At 47.8% G+C, this 22,192-nt stretch overlaps 1 protein-coding gene across 4 annotated transcripts in view; it reads right to left on the reverse strand.

Moving 5' to 3' along the window:
• LOC147428949 (fanconi anemia group F protein (FANCF)) overlaps window positions 1–22,192 on the reverse strand; it is a 163,005-nt gene that overhangs the window by 109,603 nt on the left and 31,210 nt on the right. For all 4 annotated transcript variants that reach the window (XR_015185796.1, XR_015185797.1, XM_086494976.1 and 1 more), the window contains exons 2-3: window positions 21,796–21,894; window positions 21,276–21,514 (exon numbers count right to left, since the gene is read on the reverse strand). Coding sequence is in view for 2 of the 4 variants with exons in the window: in XM_086494976.1 (XP_086351102.1) it covers window positions 21,276–21,514; window positions 21,796–21,894 (338 nt within the window). In the remaining 2 variants the exon portion in view is untranslated. The remainder of the gene's footprint in view (window positions 1–21,275; window positions 21,515–21,795; window positions 21,895–22,192) is intronic.

Consider the following 22,192-nt stretch of genomic DNA (forward strand, 5'->3'; position numbering starts at 1 on the left):
TCATCTGGCGGGCCCGCTGTTTCCACATCTTTGAGGCTCGCCCTGTGCCACCAGCAGAGACTATTCGTGACTTTTGGCTAGAGCTGATCCATACTCTCAGAGGACAGCTTGAGGGACTACAGGGCAGCTCTGACCGAATGCAGGAGCGCCGCGAGGCTTTCCTTCGACTTTGGCGTCCTGGGCCTTTCTACACCATAGTCCAGGGTGTATTCCGATGGCATTACCGACAACCTGTGTGGCTCTTCCCTCCCCCTATCTCTTGATTTAGCCCCATTGTACATATACTGGTTTTTTCATTGGGAGAGTCTCCCACCACGGTTGTTGTAGCCCTCTCTTGAAGAGGTGGTTGTAGCCCTATGGGCAGTTTCAGTAACAAATAGAAGGATCTTTTTCTCGAAAAAAAAAAAGATGTTGACGACCATGCAAGGAGGTTTGTATCTCTCTTTAGGGGTCGTGGTCTTAACAGGGAAGATGCTTATTTGGTACTCTTTCCGTCGACCTTGGATGGCTTAGCAGACAAATGGTACATCTAGTTTGCAGAGAACCATTTTGCAACTTGGGCAGCCTTAAGAAAACAGTTCTGTGCAGCTTTCAGGCCAGGTGACTACCAAGAGAAGGTTTTGGATGAGTTGGCCAACATGGTGCTCTAGCCAGAGGAGACTTTTGCAGAACTTATGACTAAAACCAAGTCTCTGCTTGCCAAGCTTCCCCAGCAACCCGGAGAATTTATGGTTAAGAAGTGGGTAGAGATGGCGCTTCCCAAAACTTCTCAGCAAAAACTCCGAGAGAGTCTCCGACCCGACGCCACTCTAGAGGAGTTCATCGCAGCTGCTACTAGGACAGAGGGAGCTAGGAAGCTGTTCAACAACTCCCCTCACATATAGACCCCCTCTGTGTTTTCGGAAAGTCTTGCTGATCCATTAACTTCTTTACGCAACGAACTGGAAGCCCTAAAGTTACAACGAGCTCTTCAAGAGGAGAGGTGCTTCTGTCTTAGACAGGAGAAGCCTCCACATCACGAGGCATTGGAACAGATCAAGCTCAAGCTAGAAGAGCTCAAGTGTCAGCAAGAGACTAAGGCTACGGTTTGGTGTAGCTCATGCCACTCTCCAGGGCACCCTCCACAGGAATGCCCCCTTCGGGTTTACTGCCACTTCTGTGAAATATCTGGACATGAGGACAAGGACAATTACTACCTCAAGGGATTGCGACAAATACAGCAAAGTTTTGGTCCTACTCTTCAACAAGGGCCAGCACCTGCATCCAACATGGTTTCTCCCTATGGCCATCCACACCATATGCCACCTTTGCTGACAGCCCCTCCTATGCAAGGTATGCCAAGTACTTTTCCGTCTCAGAGCTTTTATCATACCCATGCTCCCTCATCACCTCAAAATTTCTATGCCTCCACCTCCAACTCCATGCACCAGGAGCAAGGACCACCTCGCCCTTCAACTCACCCTTTGAATCTGCCCATTTTGTGTTACAAATGCGGGGAATATGGTCATTACCAAAGCAAATGCCCTCTACCCGAAGAGTTCTCTCCCTGACGTCATTGCCCCGAAACGAAGGATCCCTACAGTAGGATTGCCCTAAAACTCGTGCATCAACGGCTTCGAACCCAAGTCAAAGCCAGAATGAGTTTGCCTTTCCCAAGCTCAATTTGATAGCAGTTAGCACCGTTTCTCAACCGCCCCCTTCTACCCACGTGGTTACCCCTCAAAATAAGCTGCAATTGGTAGAGGAGCCATCGGGTGTCCTTACTCGGGCCCAGAGAGCTGCCCTCGGTCTTAGTATTCCAACATGTGCAACTCCCCCACACATTCTCTCAACAGTGGATACCCTGCCTTCAGCCATTGACAAGCCATCACCCAGTGGCAAGCAAGAATCCAAATCTTTGCTCTCCGATCTTGATGAAGCTTTCTTGGAAGCAGTTTCCGATCTACAGAAGATCAAGGTACCAGAGGAACAGCAGGTAGAAAAAGAGAAGCTTACAACAGAGACAATCTTGAAGAACACCTTCCAACAAGTGTCCCTCTATGACATGCTGCGACTAGATGAGAGTTTTAGAAGTGACACCCTTGCTGTTATTCAGTCACTTTACCCTGGAGCAGGTCCTAGTGGCGGACACCTCCCAGTGCGACCATCAGAATCCTATATGATATCCAATCCCGCTGCTCCACTCACTGATTATAGAAGTCCTCGCCTGACAGTGTCCGTTTTGGGTAAGCAATTCTCAGGAGTGATAGTGGATGGTGGATCTGGCATCAACCTGATGCCCGAGTTCACTATGTTAGCTCTAGGTCTACAACCTACTCGCCCTGCTCCCTTCACAGTTACATTGGCCGACCAGAGGACATTCTACCCAGTGGGCATAGTGGACAATGTGCCTCTGCAGGTACAAGACTTTACTTTTAACTTGGATTTTTTTGTGGTTCGTCTTCCCCAGGTTGAGGGCGAATTTCCCTTGCTCATTGGAAGACCATGGCTTCGACACACTAAAGCACTTCATGATTGGGGAAATGATGCCATGTGGATACATACTTCTGGCTCCCCGATGCAACCCATTCTCTTAGAAGGAGGTATGGATCCCGTGGTGCAGCAAGTTTCTTTGTCAATGGAAACCAACCCTGAATAAAAACAGCCTACTACACCTGAAGGTTCAGACGAAGATCTGCTGGAGTGGTTGGAAGCTACCAAATCTATGCCCTGTTATGGAGTCTCTATTCACTCCTTGCCTAGAGGTGCACTGTCTTCCAATGTTTCCATAGTAACTAAACCTAATGAGCCTGAGACAGCTCAATGATTGAAGGTCATAGATGCTGCTCCTGATACGCCCTTGGTGAAAGTGTTTGAATTTGATGAGCCTATGAAGAATCATAGAAACGGGAAGGAATCTCCTCTACAGAAGTTCAGCCCCCCTCAAACATCAGCCCCATTGGTGTCTGCTTCTCCAACCAGAACAAAGCTATCATCTGTGTTTAGCGAAAGCCCTTCACAAAGCCTGTCCTGCTGGATAAATTCCCTACTCATTATAGTTGTCTGCTCCCTCCTCGCCCCTATCTACCTCTATCCCCTCAACCCTACCCTACCCTCCCCCTCCCCAACTCGTCCCCCTTCCCCTCCCCAACTCGCCCAACCCTCCCAAACTCGCCCCTTCCCCTCCCAAACTAGTCCCTCCCCCTCCCCAATTCGTCCCCCTTTCCCCCTCCCCAACTTGGCCCCCTCCCAATTTGTCCACCTACTCCCTCTTCCTATTCAGCCTTTTCACCAATTCAGCCCTCTCCCAAATTCGCCTCTCCCAACCCGAATTGGCCCTCAGCCCAATTAGTCCCTTCCCAATTCAGCCCCCTCCCAATTCGTCCTCCTCTTTCCCACCCAATCCAACCCCCTCCCAAATTCGATCCACCCTCCCAATTCGTTCCCCTCCCTCCCTCCCAATTCAGCCCTCTCCCAAATTCGCCCCTCCCAACCCCAATTGGCCCTCTGCCCAATTAGTCCCTTCCCAATTCAGCCCTCTCCAAAATTCGCCCCTCGCAACCCCAATTGGCCCTCGGCCCAATTAGTCCCTTCCCAATTCAGCCCTCTCCCGAATTCGCCCCTCCCAACCGCAATTGGCCCTCTGCCCAATTAGTCCCTTCCCAATTCAACCCTCTCCCAAATTCGCCCCTCCCAACCTCAATTGGCCCTCTGCCCAATTAGTCCCTTCCCAATTCAACCCTCTCCCAAATTCGCCCCTCCCAACCCCAATTGGCCCTCTACCCAATTAGTCCCTTCCCAATTCAGCCCCCTCCCAATTCGTCCCCCTCTTTCCCTCCAAATTCAGCCCTGAACTGTCATCATCTTTGCATAAGAATCCGCCATCCTGTGTTCGAGCAGAGAAACCTCCTCCTCCAAGTGTTGAATTCTCTTGCCAGCCGCAATCAATTCTTGCATGGTTGGGCCTAGCACCTGCTTCAAGAAAGATGTACTATGCGGTACCTAGTGGTTTTATTTCCTAGTTTTTCAGAATTTCCTCTCACCGAGACTATTTCCTCTCACTGAGACGGAGAGCGGTCTTGTGGCGGGCAACCTGTATAGCAGGCTACAGTGTCACTTTCACAGGACACTCAGTTAGTACAGTTGGTCTAGTCTCGTTCACACTAGACGGACTCTTTGGGCTGGGCAGTGACACGTGGCAGGTTACGGACAGTGGTCTAGTGGACATCGTGGCCAGGTCACCACCACCACTCACTTTGGAAATTGGCTTAGGTGGCTGACATTTAGGGGCCATTGGTGGATCATCTTCTGGATATATGGTCCAGCGTCGTCGTCGGAAAGATAGAGTCTAGACACACAGCACGTCTTCACTATCCCTGCGCATTTGAGCCTCGACACCCCATTGTACCTGAGAGCCCTGGGCTGGAGGTGAGAGTGCTGCCACGCCAGAGTCTATATCAGTTCTTTGAGATAGTCGAGTCATTTGTTGTGGTCTGCTGCTATTGTGTCGCTGTGAGCTCAGTTGTTGTCTAGTGTTTCTTGTTTCAGTCTGTTTTGAGTGAGATTGTCATGCACATTGCATTGAGGAGCACCCATTGTAGAGAGCACGACACACTATCTGCGCTACAAACATTGAGCACCTAAGAAGGTCGAAAAATCGTCCATGAAGATGCAAAGATGATCCGTAAGTAAAAGACAGAATATGAGATATACTGCTCGATTGAAGGAAGGTGCAACGTTTTTCAACCCAAACGACATTCTAGTGTAGATAAAAATACCCCAAGGAGGCCGTTTTCAGCTGATCACCTGGATGGATGCCCAACTGATTGTATCCACTGAACCCATCCATGAAATCGTACAATACATGCCCTGCTATATCTTCTAGCACATGCTCAGTAAAAGGGTGTGGGAAAACCGTTTGGGATAGTTACCTTGTTCAGAGCGCGCTAATCTACGCACACACGGATTTTATTGGATTGCTTGCGCTATCACCATGGGTGATAACCACTCAGCGTGCTCCACAGGTACAATGATCCCAGCCTCTTGCATTTTTTCGAGCTCTGACTTGACAGCCTCTCCATACTCTGGGTTGAGCTTATAAGCTCGGCGTCTGACAGGCTTAGCCCCTTCAACCAGAGGGATAGTGTGGACACCCAATCCAGGTGGGATCCCTTCCAAATCCTTGTAGGACCAACCAAAAACATCTTTAAAAGAGTGTATAACAGAAACTACCTGATTAAGTAATGCAGGATGCTCCCATAACCAAGCTCCTAAGAGGACGTGCTAAGGGTTGTCAGAGTCGCCCAGGTTGACTTCTTTGACAAGGTCAAGAGGTGTAACTGGGGAGGGTGCTTGGAAAGATAAAAAGTGAGCTGCCTCTTGGAGCTTCAAGACATCATGGGCTGGTGTTTGATCGATTGGAAACTCTGCATACTCCTCTTGTAACCATCCTGGTGGAAGCTCCTTGAAGGGTAAGTCTTCAGACACAAACATAGCAGAGGGCTTTTGAGTGGGCGCGGCGTCAGACCCGGGAGATGTTAGAGAGAGAGGTGGAACATTGGCGAGCTTATGCAGAGGAGAATTCTTCCCCATTCGGTGATGTGTTATAGGTTCACCAAGGCCGACGGCTTCCATCAAAGGAACACTTGAATCATGGTCATTAGAGACTAGCACACTTACTTCTTTGACTTGCACAGTTTCTGTTGTAGGGCTTGGGACACTGGTGTCGGCCTGAGGAGCTGGGAGAGAGAGTGTTACAGGCTTAGGTGAGGCTTGAATAGAGACCACATAGCACGGCATCGATGTGGTAGCTTCCAACCACTGCAGCAGGTCTTCGTTAGACACGTCAGGTGGGATGGGTTGCTCACGGTCGGGGTTGGACTGTACTGACATGAGTTGTGATGAACCACTGGATCCATACCTCCTTCGAGTCAAACTGGTTGCATGGGGGAGCCAGGAGTATGTATCCACATGGCGTCGTTTCCCCAATCATGAAGTGCCTTAGTACCATGGTCTACCAATAAGCAAAGGAAATCCTCCCTCCACATAGGGAAGACTGACCACCACAAAATCCAAGCTGCATGTGAAGTCTTGTACCTTCAGAGGCACCTTATCTACTATGCCCACTAGATAGACAGACCTCTGGTCCGCCAATGTAACAGTGAATGGAGCAAGGCAGGTAGGCTGCAGACCTAGCGCCAACATAGTAAACTTTGTCATCAAATTGATCCCAGATCCACCATCCACTATGACGCCTGAGAATTGATGCCCAACAATAGACACAATGAGACGAGGACTTTTGTAGTCGGTGAGGGAAGCAGCTGGATAAGAAATCATGTAGGACTCCAAGGGCTGCACATGTAGGTGCCCGCCACTAGTCCCTGCACCAGGATACAGAGATTGGATGATGAAAAGGGTGTCACTTCGAAATTTGCATCAAGTCGAAGCATGTCGTACAGTGACACTTGCTGAAAGTTGTTTTTCAAGATAATCTCTGTTGTAGGCTTCTCTCTTTTCATCAGTGCTTGCTCTGGTATCTTAAGCTTCTGCAAGTCCTCTACTGCTTCCATGAAAGCACCATCAATATATGATAGAAGAGAGGTAGGTTGGCTCTTGGCAGTACCTGCTGGTTTGTCCGCTACTAGGGGAGTTTGACTCATTTGTGTGACTGGAGACGAAGAAGTTGGACCGCCAGGGAGACTGAGACCAAGAGCAGCTCTCTGTGCCCGTGTGAGCACACCAGCCAGCTCTTCCACCTGCTTCAACTCATTTCGAAAGGCAACTACAAGAGTGGAAGGCGGGGCTTATGGAATGGTGCTTACTGTGATGAGGTTAACCTTTGGGAATGTAAACTCATGCTGGTTCTCGCTTGTGCTCGCAGATGTGGATGCAAGTTGTTTTGGGCAATCCTTACTATAGTGATCCTTAGCTTCAGGGCAGTGTCGACAAGGGGAAGACCTTTCTGGCAACAGACATTTTCTCTGATAATGTCCATACTCTCCGCACCTGTAGCACAAAATTGGCCTATTGGAGGGGCGAGGTTGTCTCGGCCCTTGCTGCATGCGGACGGATGCTGACGTGTAGAAGCTTTGGGGAACTAAAGGAGCATTAGCATGATAAAAGCTAGGGGATGCAAAGTTGTTGTGCATACCTTGCATAGGAGGTGTTGTCAGCAGAGGTGGCATCGGGTTTGGATGGCCATAGGGTGAAACCATGTTGGATGCAGGTGCTAGCCCTTGTTGGAGAGAAGGACCTAGACTTTGTTGTATTTGCCGCAATCCCTTGATATAGTAGCAATCCTTGTCTTCATGCCCAGACTTTTCGCAGAAGTGGCAATAAGCCCAAAGGGGACAGTCCTGTGGAGGGTGTCCTGGAGAGCGACATGAGCAACACCATACCATAGCCTTAGTCTCCTGCTGAGACCGAAGCTCTTCTAGCTCTCTCTTGATTTGATCCAAAGCCTCTAGATGTGGGGGTTTCTCCTGTCTAAGAGAGATTGATTTCTCCTCTTGAAGAGCGCATTGTAGTTTTAGGGCTTCAAGTTCCCTACGTGAAGAAGTCAATGGATCAGAAGGACTTTCCGAAAACACAAAGGGGGTCTCTATCTGAGGGGAGTTGGTGAATAGCTTCCTAGCCCCCTCTATCCTAGTAGCAACCGCCACAAACTCCTCCGGAGTGGCGTCGGGTCGGAGACTCTCTCGGAGTTTTTGCTGAGAAGCTTTGGGAAGAGCCTTCTCCACCCACTTCTTAACCATAAATTCACCGGGTTGCTGGGGAAGCTTGGCAACCAGAGACTTGGTTTTAGTCATGAGTTCTGCAAAAGTCCCCTCTGGCTGGAGCACCATGTTGGCCAGCTCATCCAACACCTTTTCCTGGTAGTCACGTGGCCTGAATGCTGCACAGAACTGTTGTCTTAAAGCTACCCAAGTTGCAAAATGGTTCTCTGCAAATTGACCATACCATTTATCTGCTAAGCCATCTAAGATAGATGGAAAGAGTACCAGATAAGCATCTTCCCTGCTAAGACCACGACCTCTACAGAGAGATACAAACCTCCTTGCATGGTCGTCTCCATCTTCTGAGGAGAGTCCCTTGAAGGTAGGAAACTTGATGTTTACCTTGGCCAACACACTGTCAACGCCTCCATGGCCTCTTGCTCAGGAGCCTGTTGCTCAATAGCTTGCTGTAACAAAATGGGGGAGAGCTTCACTGGGGAAGGTGACCTGGAAGATTTAAAACCTGATGGAGGAATGGATGAGGCTGCATGTGGAGGTATGGGTGATGAGGTTGGTGGACTTCTACCAGGTACCAAGGGTTGACGCCTTCTGTTGTAGTACTTCAGAGGACTTAGTAGTGCGCTTTGACGCTCAAATGACCGCCTTGTATGTGTCATGCAGTGACCACAAAGTTACAAACCCAACCAAACTTTGGGCAAGAAGACCCTTAACTGGTTGAACACACGTGTAGACTCTACTAGACCAGGGCGAGTGACTAGACCACCTGGCTGGACCAAGGACGAGGAGGGACTAGACCAGGGACGAGAAAGGACTAGACCAAGGACGAGGAAGCCTTAGACCAGGACGAGAGCTGGTTGGACCAGGGCGAGACAGGACCAGACCAACAGTCTGCACAGTGCAAGGCAAAGTAGGCGAAGCTAGGTAAAAACCAGCTAGCTCCTCGATTGGTACCTCAGCAGAGAGTGAGACTTCAGTTGAGATGCCACCGGGCGTGCCAAAAATAAGAGCACCTGTAACACGGATAGTGTGTCGTGCTCTCTACAGTGGGTGCTCCTCAGTGCAATGTGTGCGACAATCTCGCTCAAAACAGACTAAAAACAAAGGAACAATAGATAACAACAGATCTCACAGAGACACAACAGCAGACCAGAACATATGACTCAACTATCTCAAAGAACCGACACAGACTCTAGCGTGGCAGCACACTCAGCTTCAGCCCAGGACTCACATGTACAATGGGGGTGTTGAGGCTCAGATGTGCAGGGATGGTGAAGACGTGCTGTGTGTATAGACTCGCTACTCAAGAAGACGACACTGGACCATATCTGAAGAAGATGATAATCATGACCCAACAGCTACTCCTCATATGTACAACCATAAAGAGCCACCAACGGCTCATAAATGTCAGCCATCTAAGTCTATCCCCAAACTGAGTGGTGGTGACCTGGCCACGATGTCCACTAGACCACCGTCCGTATCCTTGCCACGTGTCACTGCCCAGCCCAAAGAGTCTGTCCAGTGTGAACCAGCCTAGACCAATTGTATTAATTGTGTCCTGTGAAAGTGACACCGTAGCTTGCTACAGATAGAAGCGCTTACCATATCGGTCTCCTTTATGCACAGTTTATGGGATACTACCAGAGACAAATATGCCAGATTGGCCCTTGAGTCCTCCAGATAGTTAGCTTTACAAGGGGACACATCATGTTGGTATGCATAGATGTGATCATGGTTCCAGATACATGGCTTCAACATTTCCAATACTCCCTTGATGCACCATCGCTGTCACTTACAAGGGTGGAGATTACTAGACTCATTTGCCACGATTTGACCCAATTGGACACCAGGAGGACATGGATAGAGCCAACATAGGAGTTGGGCACGAAGATGGCTTTCTATAGAGAGCATGTTCTCCAATTCACAAAGGATGGGTTTGTGATTAGACCTAGCTATATGAATACACATCTATCTCATAGGTTACGGTGTGCCATTGGTGAGATATGGCCATCTTCAATCCAGCTTGAGATTAAGATAGGTAGATTCAAAGGGATACCAGCAGCTAGCAAGATATGCAACCTATGCCATATATAAACACTTTGGACTTAGCCTTAAGAGAATTTTCAAGTGCAGTGGAATTGAAATGGTGACAAGATCTAGACTTTACACTTCCACAAATCTTTACTTCTTTCCTTGCTTGAATGGAAGCTACTTAACACGAATAATGGTTTCTTTTACTTCCTTGTAGAGAGAGAATGAGAGACGTAGAGATGTGTAGAGGGAGAGGGGGGGGGGAGAAAGAGAGAGAGGACTTGATGGGGTCCCAACCAACCCTCTCAAGGGTCCCCTACACCATTTCCCATGTCGTATGCGTAAATGAAATGTGCACACATGCAATACCTCAATGCAAAACTCTACTGACTTGAATGGGGAATGTCGTCGTGGCAACTCTTCAAAGTAAAGCACCTTCGGGCTGATTTGATGCACCTTTGGATCCGTCTCAATGACGGGTTGTTGATGGCCACCAAGGGGTAGATATGGGGCTAGCTTGCCCTCCCGATGAGAGAGGAACGAAGGGTTGAAAACGCAGATGATGATGGAGCCGATGATGGACAGCGATGGGAGCACTCGGTGTGGCGAGGGAATGGCCGAGAAGAGGCTCAATGAGTTGTCGAAGGTCCGAACTACACTAGGGGGATTAGCGTTGACAAATTCACCGCACTTCCAGCAAGGAAAATGACTCGAAACTGGAAACATTGTTCGCATGGCTAATCTGGCACGTTTTGTTGCAAAAACGTTGGGCTGAATGGCTAGCGATGGAGCTGCCGAAAATGCCAGGCTGATCGCTGCAAAAACGTTGGGCTTTTTCTAGCGCTTGCTGATCTACAAGAATACGCTAGCTGAGGTACTCCTTTTATAGGGCAAAAAACTGCTTATGAACTTTTTAGGATTTAGGTAGGGCAAATTTGGAAGACAATTTTAAAATAAATCATTTGAAATGATTTATTAATAAACTTGTCCGGGCCAAGTTTTAGGTGGTGAAACCGTCGCACATCTGCTTGCTCGGGAATCTGATTAACGCAGGGCATGACTCGTTGGATTTCTCACCTAAAACTACATGCATGTCATGCGAGATGCCCACCGTAGTATAACATCTGCCAAAACACTTGTACAAACCATCTATGCAAGAGGGATCCAAAACTGAAAAACCTAACCTAATGGACTCGTCCGGACATGCACGTCTTGCGAACAAGCTTACAAATTTGCCGATACTAATACTCCTAGGTGACAAGGATATACCCATGCATGCTGTGAGTAATCATCAATGAAAGTCACAAAGTACAAATGATTACCAAAAGGAGTGTGCATCGGCCTGCAAATATCATTGTGAATAAACTACAATTTGCGAGTAGCCCACATTGAACCATCTTTCAAAAACCTAGAACACTGCTTTTTTCCCAAAATATAGTCTTCACAAACATGCTTAGATGGTACCTCCAAAAGGAGCAATGAGGCAACCGTATCAGATTTTTGCAAACGCATCAAACTGGCAAAATTGAGATGCCCAAAACGTGTATGCTATGGTTTTGCATCTGAAACTGCTTTAAAATCCATAGCTATGTTTGCAGCTTTAAAATCCATAACTATGTTTGCAAAGTTCCACATACTTGTCATAAGAATTGAGCTTATATAGCCCATGAGACAAGGTACATAATGCCACAATAGTATCACCTGAACTAAAATCGTGAACAATGCATCTATCATCCACAAATTTTACAACAAGACAAGTCTTGCTAATACAAGAACAGATGAAAATTTCTTCTTGATCCTGAGCAAAAAAAGTACGTCACAAAGTGTGAAGGAACTACCATTAACTCCAATGAGCACAATCTTTCCAACTCCTAGAGCTGGATAAGAGGCATTGTTGGCACAAGTGACAGCATTCCCATTAAAGACAACATCAAGAGAAGTGATCAAGTCACGATGAGATGCAATGTGCTTTGTAGCACCTCTTGCAAAATACGACATATGTGAAGCTACAGCCCCAATCATACATGTATCATGGACAAAAGGGTCATACTAACACTGTGTACTGAAAGTCTATTTTGCATCAACAACAGAATTTGCAGATTCTGCAATGGTTGCATTTTAAGGAGATTTAGTTTCTTTCATACGAGCCACTTCAACCTTTAGCTTAGGACATTGTTTTATCAGATGATCAACAGCTCTTTTTCTTTCCTCTTTCAATAGATCTACCTAATGCATTGTTGTTATAGAAGGCATTGTCATAGATGGTTTGTTGCCTTACGAAGGAACATTGATAGAAGTAGCATTGTTATTCCTTTCTCTTTTTTGTGAAGCAACAAAAGCCTAATCATCAGCAAGTTACTTAGCCCTTTTTTTTTTTTGACATAGACTTATATAAGAGCAAAGTGACCAGCGCATCGAACTTAACAGCATTATCATTACCCTGTGCAACAAGCTTCCAAGTAGAAGCAAAAGTTTGATACAAATCTCGTCATGCATCTAGGACAACTTGTACAAGTGAATAATCAGGAATGACTTCACGTACAACAATGAGTTTCTCATTGATACTTTGATTTCAATAAGAAAATTCCTATTTCATCTTCCTAGGCGGGCACCATTTTGGGGGTCGTGGAAAAAATCAAACCCATAGATCGACACTTTGAACTTACAAAAAGCTGCCCCGATTACCTAAACTTACAAAATTTTCCAAAATTACAAAATTTCTAGCATTTACATTGAGTCCGCATTTACGATATCAAGTGAATTCCTAATTATTTCAAAACAGTGTATAGGTGAAGTCCTAAGGATGATGTCCCGGGTTCAAGTCGCAAAGGTTCGAGTGGGCAACGCCTAAATTTATTTTTGGCTCAAATTTACAAATCTAAATCAGATGGCGACGTGCGTGTGTGACTCAGTGAGGAGAGTGAGAGCATATAATACAAACGAAGATGTTACCATTAGCGCATGTCAGTTAGATTAACCCTGAGCCTGTTCTCTTTTTTTTCTTGGAAATAGGGGGGCCTACCTTTTACAAAGGGTGTCCACCCGTTGCAAATCATTTGGGCATGGCAAGCAGTCCCATTTTCATCATCAGTCAAAATGCTTAAAAAGACATACGATGGATGGCCAGCATGGACAAAAATAAGGATACCAGTATGTACCTACAATTTCAGAAAAGTCATTTATAAATGGAATCAATAAACGATTCCGTCTCAGCAGCAAAAGAAAATAACAGGAAAAAGAACCGGCACACCTCTGTGGGCGGTTTGCATGCTCTCTCTCTCTCTCTCTCTCTCTCTCTCTCTCTCTCTCTCTCTCTCTCTCTCTCTCTCTTTTTTGGAAAAATCAGGGCTGTATATTACTGAGTACAATATAATCCCCAGCAGATGCCAAAATAGCATATCACGTGGGGTGTACAATCTGAATGTAAGGGTGAGAGCCACTATAGTGACAACTCGACTAGAACAATCTCATGGTGGTCTGTGTGATGAGTGGAGGAGAAACCACCAAGGGGGGGCATAATGCCATGTAATCTGACCACCTATAAGTGTGAAGAAGAGTGGAGATCAGGCCCAACGCCGAAGGAAGGCAAATCGACGAGCCTCAGCTGCTCGAGATGTACCTGAGGAAGAATCCCACTGCCAAATCAAGGTGTGAATGATGTCCAGCCAAATGGCAGTGAGGGTATCCTGAAGGAGCTGTGGAGCCGCACTGAGAATGTGAAGACAACAAGCTCTCCAAACATTCCATAGTGTAATGCTAGTGATGACTGAGAAAACTTCATCACGTGTCTGAGGATCCCCCTGCCAAGCAATCTGTGGTAACATAGCCAAAGTCCCTCGCCGATAACCAGTCGAGGTAAGCATAAGAGCTAGATATGTGTCTGAGCCCTCGTAGAAAAGATGCGGTCCAAGCATCGGCATCAACCATGAGACAGATCCCCAAGTAAAAAATCCATGCAAAGCAGGTGACTCAAGTAGTCGCAAAGGACAGCGAGTACATAACGGATCATGACCCATAGTAGCTAGCCAAGTCCCAACTGGAAGTCCTGCATGTGCAATCATCCACATGGAAAAAGAAATACGACGAGCCGCATGTAAATCCCAGATGGCTGACCAAAACTGTTGTAGATAGGCATGGGAGAGACCTGAATGTAACTAGAAACGCATACCAGTGGGCTGCTCTGGGTGTTGTCTCATCAATGCTAATCTTCCAATCTTGACAGTGTACTCAAAGAATGATACAAGTGCACCGGTGGGGTTAGAGTGAGGCCAATGCCACTCTCCTGGGTCCCAATAAAGCTGAGATAGGGCACGACCCTCCCACACCCAAAGCCTCCAAAGTGCGGCATCAGCGGAAGCGAAACGGGGGTCAACACAACGACGCTTCCCGCTGGAGCCAACTACTCGTATGGCCTCCCATCGAGCGCCGGGGTAGACAAGGTGCGGATAGGTGGTATCATATGTCAATCTAGCATGAATCCCCTGAGAGTAGTCAGTATCAATTGTGAACAACACGGTGTCTAAACGAACTAATAAGAGAGTGCTCTGAGCAAAAAGACCTTCCCAGCCACTATGTGAAGGCATCTAAACCGTGCCTCGCATGACTGCATCCCACTGTGAAGGAACGGCGGAGTCAATCTCAAGCAATCTGTCTGTCACCCCACGACCAATGTCATAATGTTCTGCCACAAAATCTGCATCCAACATACGTGTCTCATGAAACAACAGCATAGAGGCAGCAGGGCCAGTGTCCCAAGCAGCCCAATCAATGTGAGTCCTCTCTCCAAGCTGACGGGATTAACCGAAGAATCAAGAACTGGATCATTCCAAATGAGAAGCTAGCGCTCAATCTCCTCACGACAGGAGGGAGGTGAGCGTATGATAGCCCGTCGCATGGAAACCCAAATCTGAAGGAGCGATCGGATGAAGGGTGAGAGAACGCTGGTGAACAAGGGGGCATCCGTAAAGAGAAAACGATACCCTGCATGCCAAGTATGACCATCTCTAGTGCCGAGGCGTGGAGTCGTTGTGCAAAGAGCGGCCTGAAGAAGCATCTTCCAAGGTTCTTGGCCGGGATAAAGACCCCGAACAATAAGCTTGGTAAGAAGGGCGCAGCTCTGTAATTCTGGATCAATAATGCCAAGGCCACCCTCTGACCCAGGACGAATAATCGTGGACCAGCGAACGCGAGCACGAGTATCAGTAGTCCCATCTGTGCCACTCCATAAAAGTTCCGCACTAGTCGGCGGAGCTGAGCTATCACACCAGAATGTAGCATCCAACAAGAGGCCGTATACCATACTGTAGCCAAAATGACCTGGTTGGCGACTAATGCAGGCCCAGCCAACGACAGATGACGTGAAGACCAATGACATAGCTTCCTGCGAATAGACTATAGTACGGGTGCAAACTGCTGCTGGGAGGAAATGTCAAATCCAACCTGAAAGCCCAGATATCTGCATGTCGGACCCGGCTGCAACCATGTGAAACCATCAGCTACCCCCCAAGTAGGTATGTCATCACTGCCAACCAGTAACCCATAGGATTTATGCCAGTTAATGCGTGCACCACTGGCAATGCAAAAAACCTCCAGGGCCTCCCGCATGGCATCAAGAGCTGGGAGCAAATAGCGCAACATCAGCATAGTGTCATCGGCAAACTCCTGATCGATAAGGTCCGGAGCTGAAGGTACTGGCATGGTCAAGCCACGAAATGCATGACTCTGAGCACGAAGAAAGTCGGACATAGTCTCTCCTACAAACAGATACAGATATGCTGCTAAAGGACATCCCTGACGGACAGATCGAGAAAGCTCAAAACTGCGACTGACACGACCACCAATAGTAATAGCATTGCTGGCAGTCCCGAAGAGAGCGGAAATGCCTAAGATCCATCTCGAAGGGAAACCCATTCTGGCTAATGATCCTTCGAGAAAGTCCCACTCAACACGATCGTATGCTTTCTCGAAGTCAAGGATGAAAAAAGCGAGAGGTTCAGAAGATGATCTGGCCCACTCTACTGCCTCATAAAAAGTGAAGATATTATCCAGTATGCATCGATCCATGACAAAGCCTGTCTGAGAAGTATGAATAATATCTGGTAAGAACGGTCGCAAGCGATGGCTAATCAGTAACGCTAATATCTTATAGACCGAAGGGAGTAGGGTAATAGGTCTCCACTGGCGGAGCTAAGTGGTGTCACCCCCTTTCGGAATAAGAGATATGAGACCTGAACAAAGATCCGGATGCATATATCCTGATGCAAAGATGTCCTGACAACCGCGTATATGCAATACATCCCAATAAGTCAAAAAGAAAGCTCTAGTGAGGCCATCCTCTCCTCGGCAGGAGGATGGATCTAAACTCTCGATAGCAGCATGAAGCTCTGCAAGTGTGAAGGGTGCCAACAAGATCTCTGCCATAGTGTCTATACAACGGTGTCGGGTGTGATGCCAGATCTGCTCACAGGCAAGTAAAACCTCAGTAGCGCATACATCAGCAGTGAACAATGCCTCAAAATAATCTGCAGACATATCAAGAATAACATCAGGATGCATATGTAGTGTCCCCTGAGCATCACACAAAGTCCGAAGGGTGGTGCCAGGAGGGCGCTCTTTATGCGCAGCGAAGAAGGCTTTATTCATTCGATCAGCTTTAGCTATCCAATGAGATACTGAAGCATGATGAGTGAACTCAGACCTAGCCTCCTGTACGCGACGAATCTCCTCTGTGAGCTCTGTCTGTCTAGCAGCGAGATAAGCATCCTGAGGCCACTCCTCAAGCAAGCACTGAGTGGAACCAAGAGGAATGTGAAGATCAGACTCGCGTACTCTCAACTGACGATGAATAATAGCAGTCTGATCACGGCAGTAAATACTAGACTGAGTAATGCAATGAGCAAGGAACTCTCCAGGGGGACCACAATAAGAAGCACCCGTGGACCATAAGACACGAATCTGCTGCTGCAAAACTTCAGTGGTGAGAACACTGTCAGGGATGCGGCAGCCTCGTCTCTGTGCAGAGGATCTAGTGAAGGAGATAAACAATGAGATGGGTAAATGACCTGAGAGGCTGGTCCCTCTCCAAATAGTAGTAAATCCACCTAGAGCTGCTGCCCAAGGGCCAATGTAAAAACGATCAAGTCGCTCTAATAATCTCCCCTCCTGTCTCTGAAACCCCCACGAGTAATGAAGTGTAGCAGGGTGGTGACCAAAAGAGGTATGTGCCAGGCGTCAACACCTTGAATAGCTAGAAGAAATCGATCCCAAGCTGGCTGCTCATCGGGAGAAATGGATGATAGAACTGGAGGTGTGATGGATCACCAATCAGAGTCGCTCTCAACGTTGTTGAAGTCGCCTCCAACAACCCAAGAGTCTACAGCAAGTAGAACAGCAACCAAGGAGGACCAAAAAGTAGCCCTCTCCCGAGGAGTAGTGGGTGCATAGACTGACATAAAACCAATGATAGAGTCCCGAATCCGAATAGAAACATAGACTGCTCTGCAAGTGACAAGGGTGCCATGCTGCTGAACTGAGGCCAAGTAACGTGGCCCCACTGAGATGCATACACCGCAACTCTGTCCATGAAGACCCTGAGCAGGCTCCCAAAAAGTGTGGGCGCCCGAGGGCATGAGATTACTAAAGGGAGTGGCAATCTTATGCTCCTGTACTAGTAATATATCCACAGTGCCTACTACATGAGCGTGTAAATCTCTGCGAAGTAAAAGCTTACGGGAACCTCTTTCCCGAGAAGTCTGTAAACCATTAGCATTCCAAGAAACTACATGTAAATCCATAGTCTGCATGAAAGAATTGGTAGAGCATCTGACTAACTGCGCATCTTCTTGGAGGCAGCTGGGCCATCCAAGGGGTGAGCTTCGGGCGGTAGGAAAGCAACCCGCAAGCCCTCTCTAAAATATGGTGTCTCATTGCACCAACTGCGGACCTCAGCTTGTTTACATTGCATTACCGATGCTGTAGCTTTGACACCCCAAATGCGCATAGACATAGGAAGCACCACATCTGAGGATACATGAATGACTATAGGCAATGAATAGCAAGCATAAACATCACTCCACTCCATAGCACCAATACATGAAGGGAAGTGTGGAGACAATACATCCAGAGCGGAAGTAGACAACCATAAATGAAGCTGAGCCATAGTTTGTGCATGCACAAAATGTAGAACTTGATCCTCGGACCATTCCTGAGCTGCGTGGAATGGAAGGAAAAAAGAATGGGTAGGCTGAGAGTGACTGCCTATTAAAGAGGGAACACAACCTCGCTTGTGATGCATAAGGTAGAGCTGCACCCGCAATGGCCCTTCTGAGTCACCGCACATTTCAACCCGATGAGTGCCCCAGGAAAGAGGGCAAGAGCTGAGAAAACTGCGTGGGACGTAAGTATGAGCGGCTGAGGGAGGGAGAGGACCAGAAGGTGGAGGGGGGGGAGTAAGGGTGAGAGGGAGAGGAGGAAAAGGGAGAGGTAATAGCGGTGAATGATCCATCTGCATGGGAATAGGGACCTTGGGAAGAGGGGAAGGAGCGGGCAGGGGAACGGCAAGTGAAGGAGGAGCTGGTAGAAGAGGTAAGTGATCCTATGCTGAAGAAGAAGAACGGCGAGGAGAAGCAGGGGGTAAGGGGGTGGTGGAAACTTGAGAGGGAGCAGGAGAGGTAACACTGGGGGCTGCATGCCTTGTAGGTTGCCGACGAGGACGGAAGGAATGGTTACGACCCACTGTCTGCCATGCAGCCTCAGTAGGTGCTGAAGCGGAGGGAGGAACACCTGCAGGCTGCTGACGTGCTCGAGTAGTAGTAGGAGGAACCGGTTCTTGACGTTGACCACGTGACTGAGCATGAATGCACGAGCCGGCTGTTGTTGCCGTCGATGGCGTGGCAGGGTGGGGCAATCTCGTGCCAAGTGTCCCATCTCGTGACAGCGTAAGCACTGTCCTGGACGGCTAGTGACTACCATTCGGCAAGAGAAGTCTCGATCGCGCACAGCCACAGTAATTGTATCTGGTAATGAAGCATCCCCAAACACCAGGACCTGAATGCGAGGTGGACCAGATGAGAAGATGCAGGATCCTGGAACTATTGTGCCAAAATGAGCAGCAATCATCTGAAGGAGATGCTCATCAATAAAATGGACAGGCATATCCGGGAAGGAGAGCGTCAGAGGGAATCTGGGAATAAGGTGTCGACTCTCAAACTCCTCAGTAGTAAACTCGGGATACCACCTCGTCAAGTATATCATCCTGCGATCAGAGAGTATCGGAGAGCAAGCCAGGAGAGCTGAGGCAGTGGCGGGATCTGAAAGACGTACCATGAATATGCCCCTGCCAAGGAATGTAAGCTCCGAGACCCGTCCCTGAGTAGTGCCCAATGCAGTCTGACACCAATCACGTATAGAACATCGAGGTGGAGACTGTCCAATCATCCGGCCAACCAAGGCATGCTGTGCCAAGTGTTGTATTTTGGAGTCAATGCGTGTCAACAGGTCGCCAGTACAGTCCACGCGACAGGCAAGTGGTGATGGAGCGCCGTGTGTAGCACTCGAGACCGGCAAAGCCGCCATGAAGAATGGGCGAGACTGGCAAACGCGAAAAGCAAGACCCGAAAAGAAGCTTGGACTCTTTCTTTCTTTCTCTCTCTTTCTCTCTTTCTCTCTTTCTCTTGCAAGCGGTAGAAAGTTAGGGTTTGGGACAATTAGGGTTTTCGGGCTGTTAGGGTTTCACGGAATTAGGGTTTCGCAGATGTGGGCTGTAAGGGTTTCGCGCGGCAACAGCAGGTACACGCAGGTAGCCAAGTACGCGCAGGGCAGCCAGGTTCACGGAATTAGGGTTACGCGGAATTAGGGCAACAGGTACACGCAAGCGGGTACGCACAGGGCAGGCTGGTACTTGCAGGGCAGCCAGGGTCGCGCAGCAGCAGGCTGCAGGCAGTTCGCGTGGCAGAAGGCAGAGCACGGCAGCAGGCTCTCTCTCTCTCTCTCTCTCTCTCTCTCTCTCTCTCTCTCTCTCTCTCTCTCTCTCTCTCTCTCTCTCTCTCTCTCTCTCTCTCTCTCTCTCTCTCTCTCTCTCTCTCTCCCTCCCAGATACGTACATCTTCACACCAGCTACGGATCGAGACTGGGAGATACAGCAGAGTACCAGCAGAGGCGAGGACATGCCCCCTGTGTGACATCGAGCCTGAGACAGAGTTGCACTACACATGCCACTGCCCCATCTACTACGAGATACGAGGCCGCTTCCCATTCTCCAGTCATGCAGTACGAGGATCAGAGATGCTTGGGTTTGTTTTTGCTCAAGCTACGCAGACACAAAGAGAGCCTAATGAGAGGATATGCTAGCCAGTCCCAGAGACAGATCACAGATTTCTTTAGAGTTGCCATTGGACACCCGGAGGAGTTACTACCACAGCAGAGCTCGTCGTCTCACACCAGAGGCACACTGATCGACCGAGCGACTGAGCTGGGAAGATCCAGACGCCCACGACTACGGAGGACTACATAGCATCGGCGGAGGCTGCATCAGAGGATTCGGATCACTTTGGCTCGACATGCACGACGCCCGGTCAAACTACTGACCAAGGAGGAGATTGATGAGATCCGCCAGCGACCGATGCTGGATCTCTTGTGATCTAGCTATCCCAGCTAGCTGCTGTTCACACCTAGTAGTTTAGGATTCCATAGTATTTTATTGTGACATTTGTCATTTCATTTTTGTCATTGTTGTCATCTTGTTACTCTGACTCTGACTTCGTATCAGATCCACCACATTGTAACTTTCTGGTCTCATAGGTCACTTTGGCCTTTTGAAGACGTTAATATAACATTTCATTTCATTTCATTTCTCTCTCTCAACCTCTCACATGCACACATAGAGAGCGATGGTGCGGCCCTTCCCTTCCCCCAGCTGCGCTGGCCCCCTGCAATCGGACCCCTGCGCTGCCTCCTCCCATCTGCCCCCCTCCAATCGAACTGCCTGCAGCATATCGGAAAGCGTCTTCTCGCAGGCCAAGCAATGGCGCATCTTCTTGCGGGCCAGGGAATGGCACTCCTGCTGTTGATTGCAACGAGAGAGAGAGAGAGAGAGAGAGAGAGAGAGAGAGAGAGAGAGAGAGAGAGAGAGAGAGAGAATGTCCCTGCAATCCGATTGCCTGCAGTCGAGTATTATGGCGAGCCCTTACCTATAAACCTCAAGATGCCAAGGAATCTTGGCAGAAATGAATTTATTTTGAAGTCTACCAGTATATATCTTTTATCATTTTGTGAAGCAACCGCAGACGAAACAATAACAAAATTATGAAAAAAGGAAGTGCCATTTTGCAACAGGGTTCCAAGGGAAAATAAAATGGACTCTTAATCCTTATGCCCATTATTATGGACTCTTCATCATTATTCATGGGACAGAGTGTTGGAATGAGATACACAATATTTCTAGCATGACAGAATCATAAAACCTTGCTGCTGAAGCTTTTCTGGTCAATAAACTCGACACAAAGAAGCCATATAGCAGGAAATTTCAAGACAAACCTTCTAACGGGCATTTTAGCAGCCAGATGTAAAGCTTTTGTGACAGATTTGGTACTCTTCACCACTGTGAATCTGTCTTTTATCTGCTCAAGAACCTCTTCCCAGTCCTTTTCATCCTTATAAGCAGCAGTAACGAGGGATTCGATCTGTCCATTGTATGATCCAAGGGCATGACTCATGGCATGGATTAAAAGTTTTTTCGATTCTCCCAGAATTTCACAAGAGAGCTTTGGCAGGCCCTAGGTGTTGGCACGAAGGAGACAAAAAACATAAAACATACCAGCATGAATGCCATTATGATCACTTACACATAATTACAGAACTCTGGAAATCTAAACCAAAACAGCAAGGCTCTAGAAATAGGGAAACAACTTTCGAGGTCTTCGAAAAAGCTTTTACTTGCAAGAAGCTCATTTGACAATGAGAAATAATTATGGAAAGATGTAGAACCTTAAACAGAAAATGAGTTAAACAAAAGTTCTTGATGAATATGACCTATAAAATTGCAGCAAGAGCATACCTCAGGATACGACGTTTCTAGCATAAAACCTTGAAGGGTCCTATTGAGAGTTTCTCTTGAATATTTGTCTTCTTCGCGAACAGAAATCTTTGCAATGATCTTCAAGAAACCCAATGAATCAATGACGGCTGATCGCAAACGCATACCAGTTCAATCCCAAAGTACAAAAAATACATAAACTAAGACCAGACATTTTCTAGAAGATGCTGAAATCTCACCCCCCAGAGCTACAAGGAACATTACTGCACTCTCACTCAGCCTTTATCCATGCAAAGCTGTCACAATCAATTGAAGGTTCTGCACACAAGCATGAGAGCGACCATATGCTCATCGTTCTTAACTGCCTTAACACCATGCTTTACGAATTCAGCACACAGACAGTTTTAAAGTGCATCAA

This window comes from Adiantum capillus-veneris, chromosome 22 (assembly GCF_014529385.1).
Source record: "Adiantum capillus-veneris isolate H3 chromosome 22, ASM1452938v2, whole genome shotgun sequence".
NCBI classification, from domain to species: Eukaryota; Viridiplantae; Streptophyta; class Polypodiopsida; order Polypodiales; family Pteridaceae; genus Adiantum; species Adiantum capillus-veneris.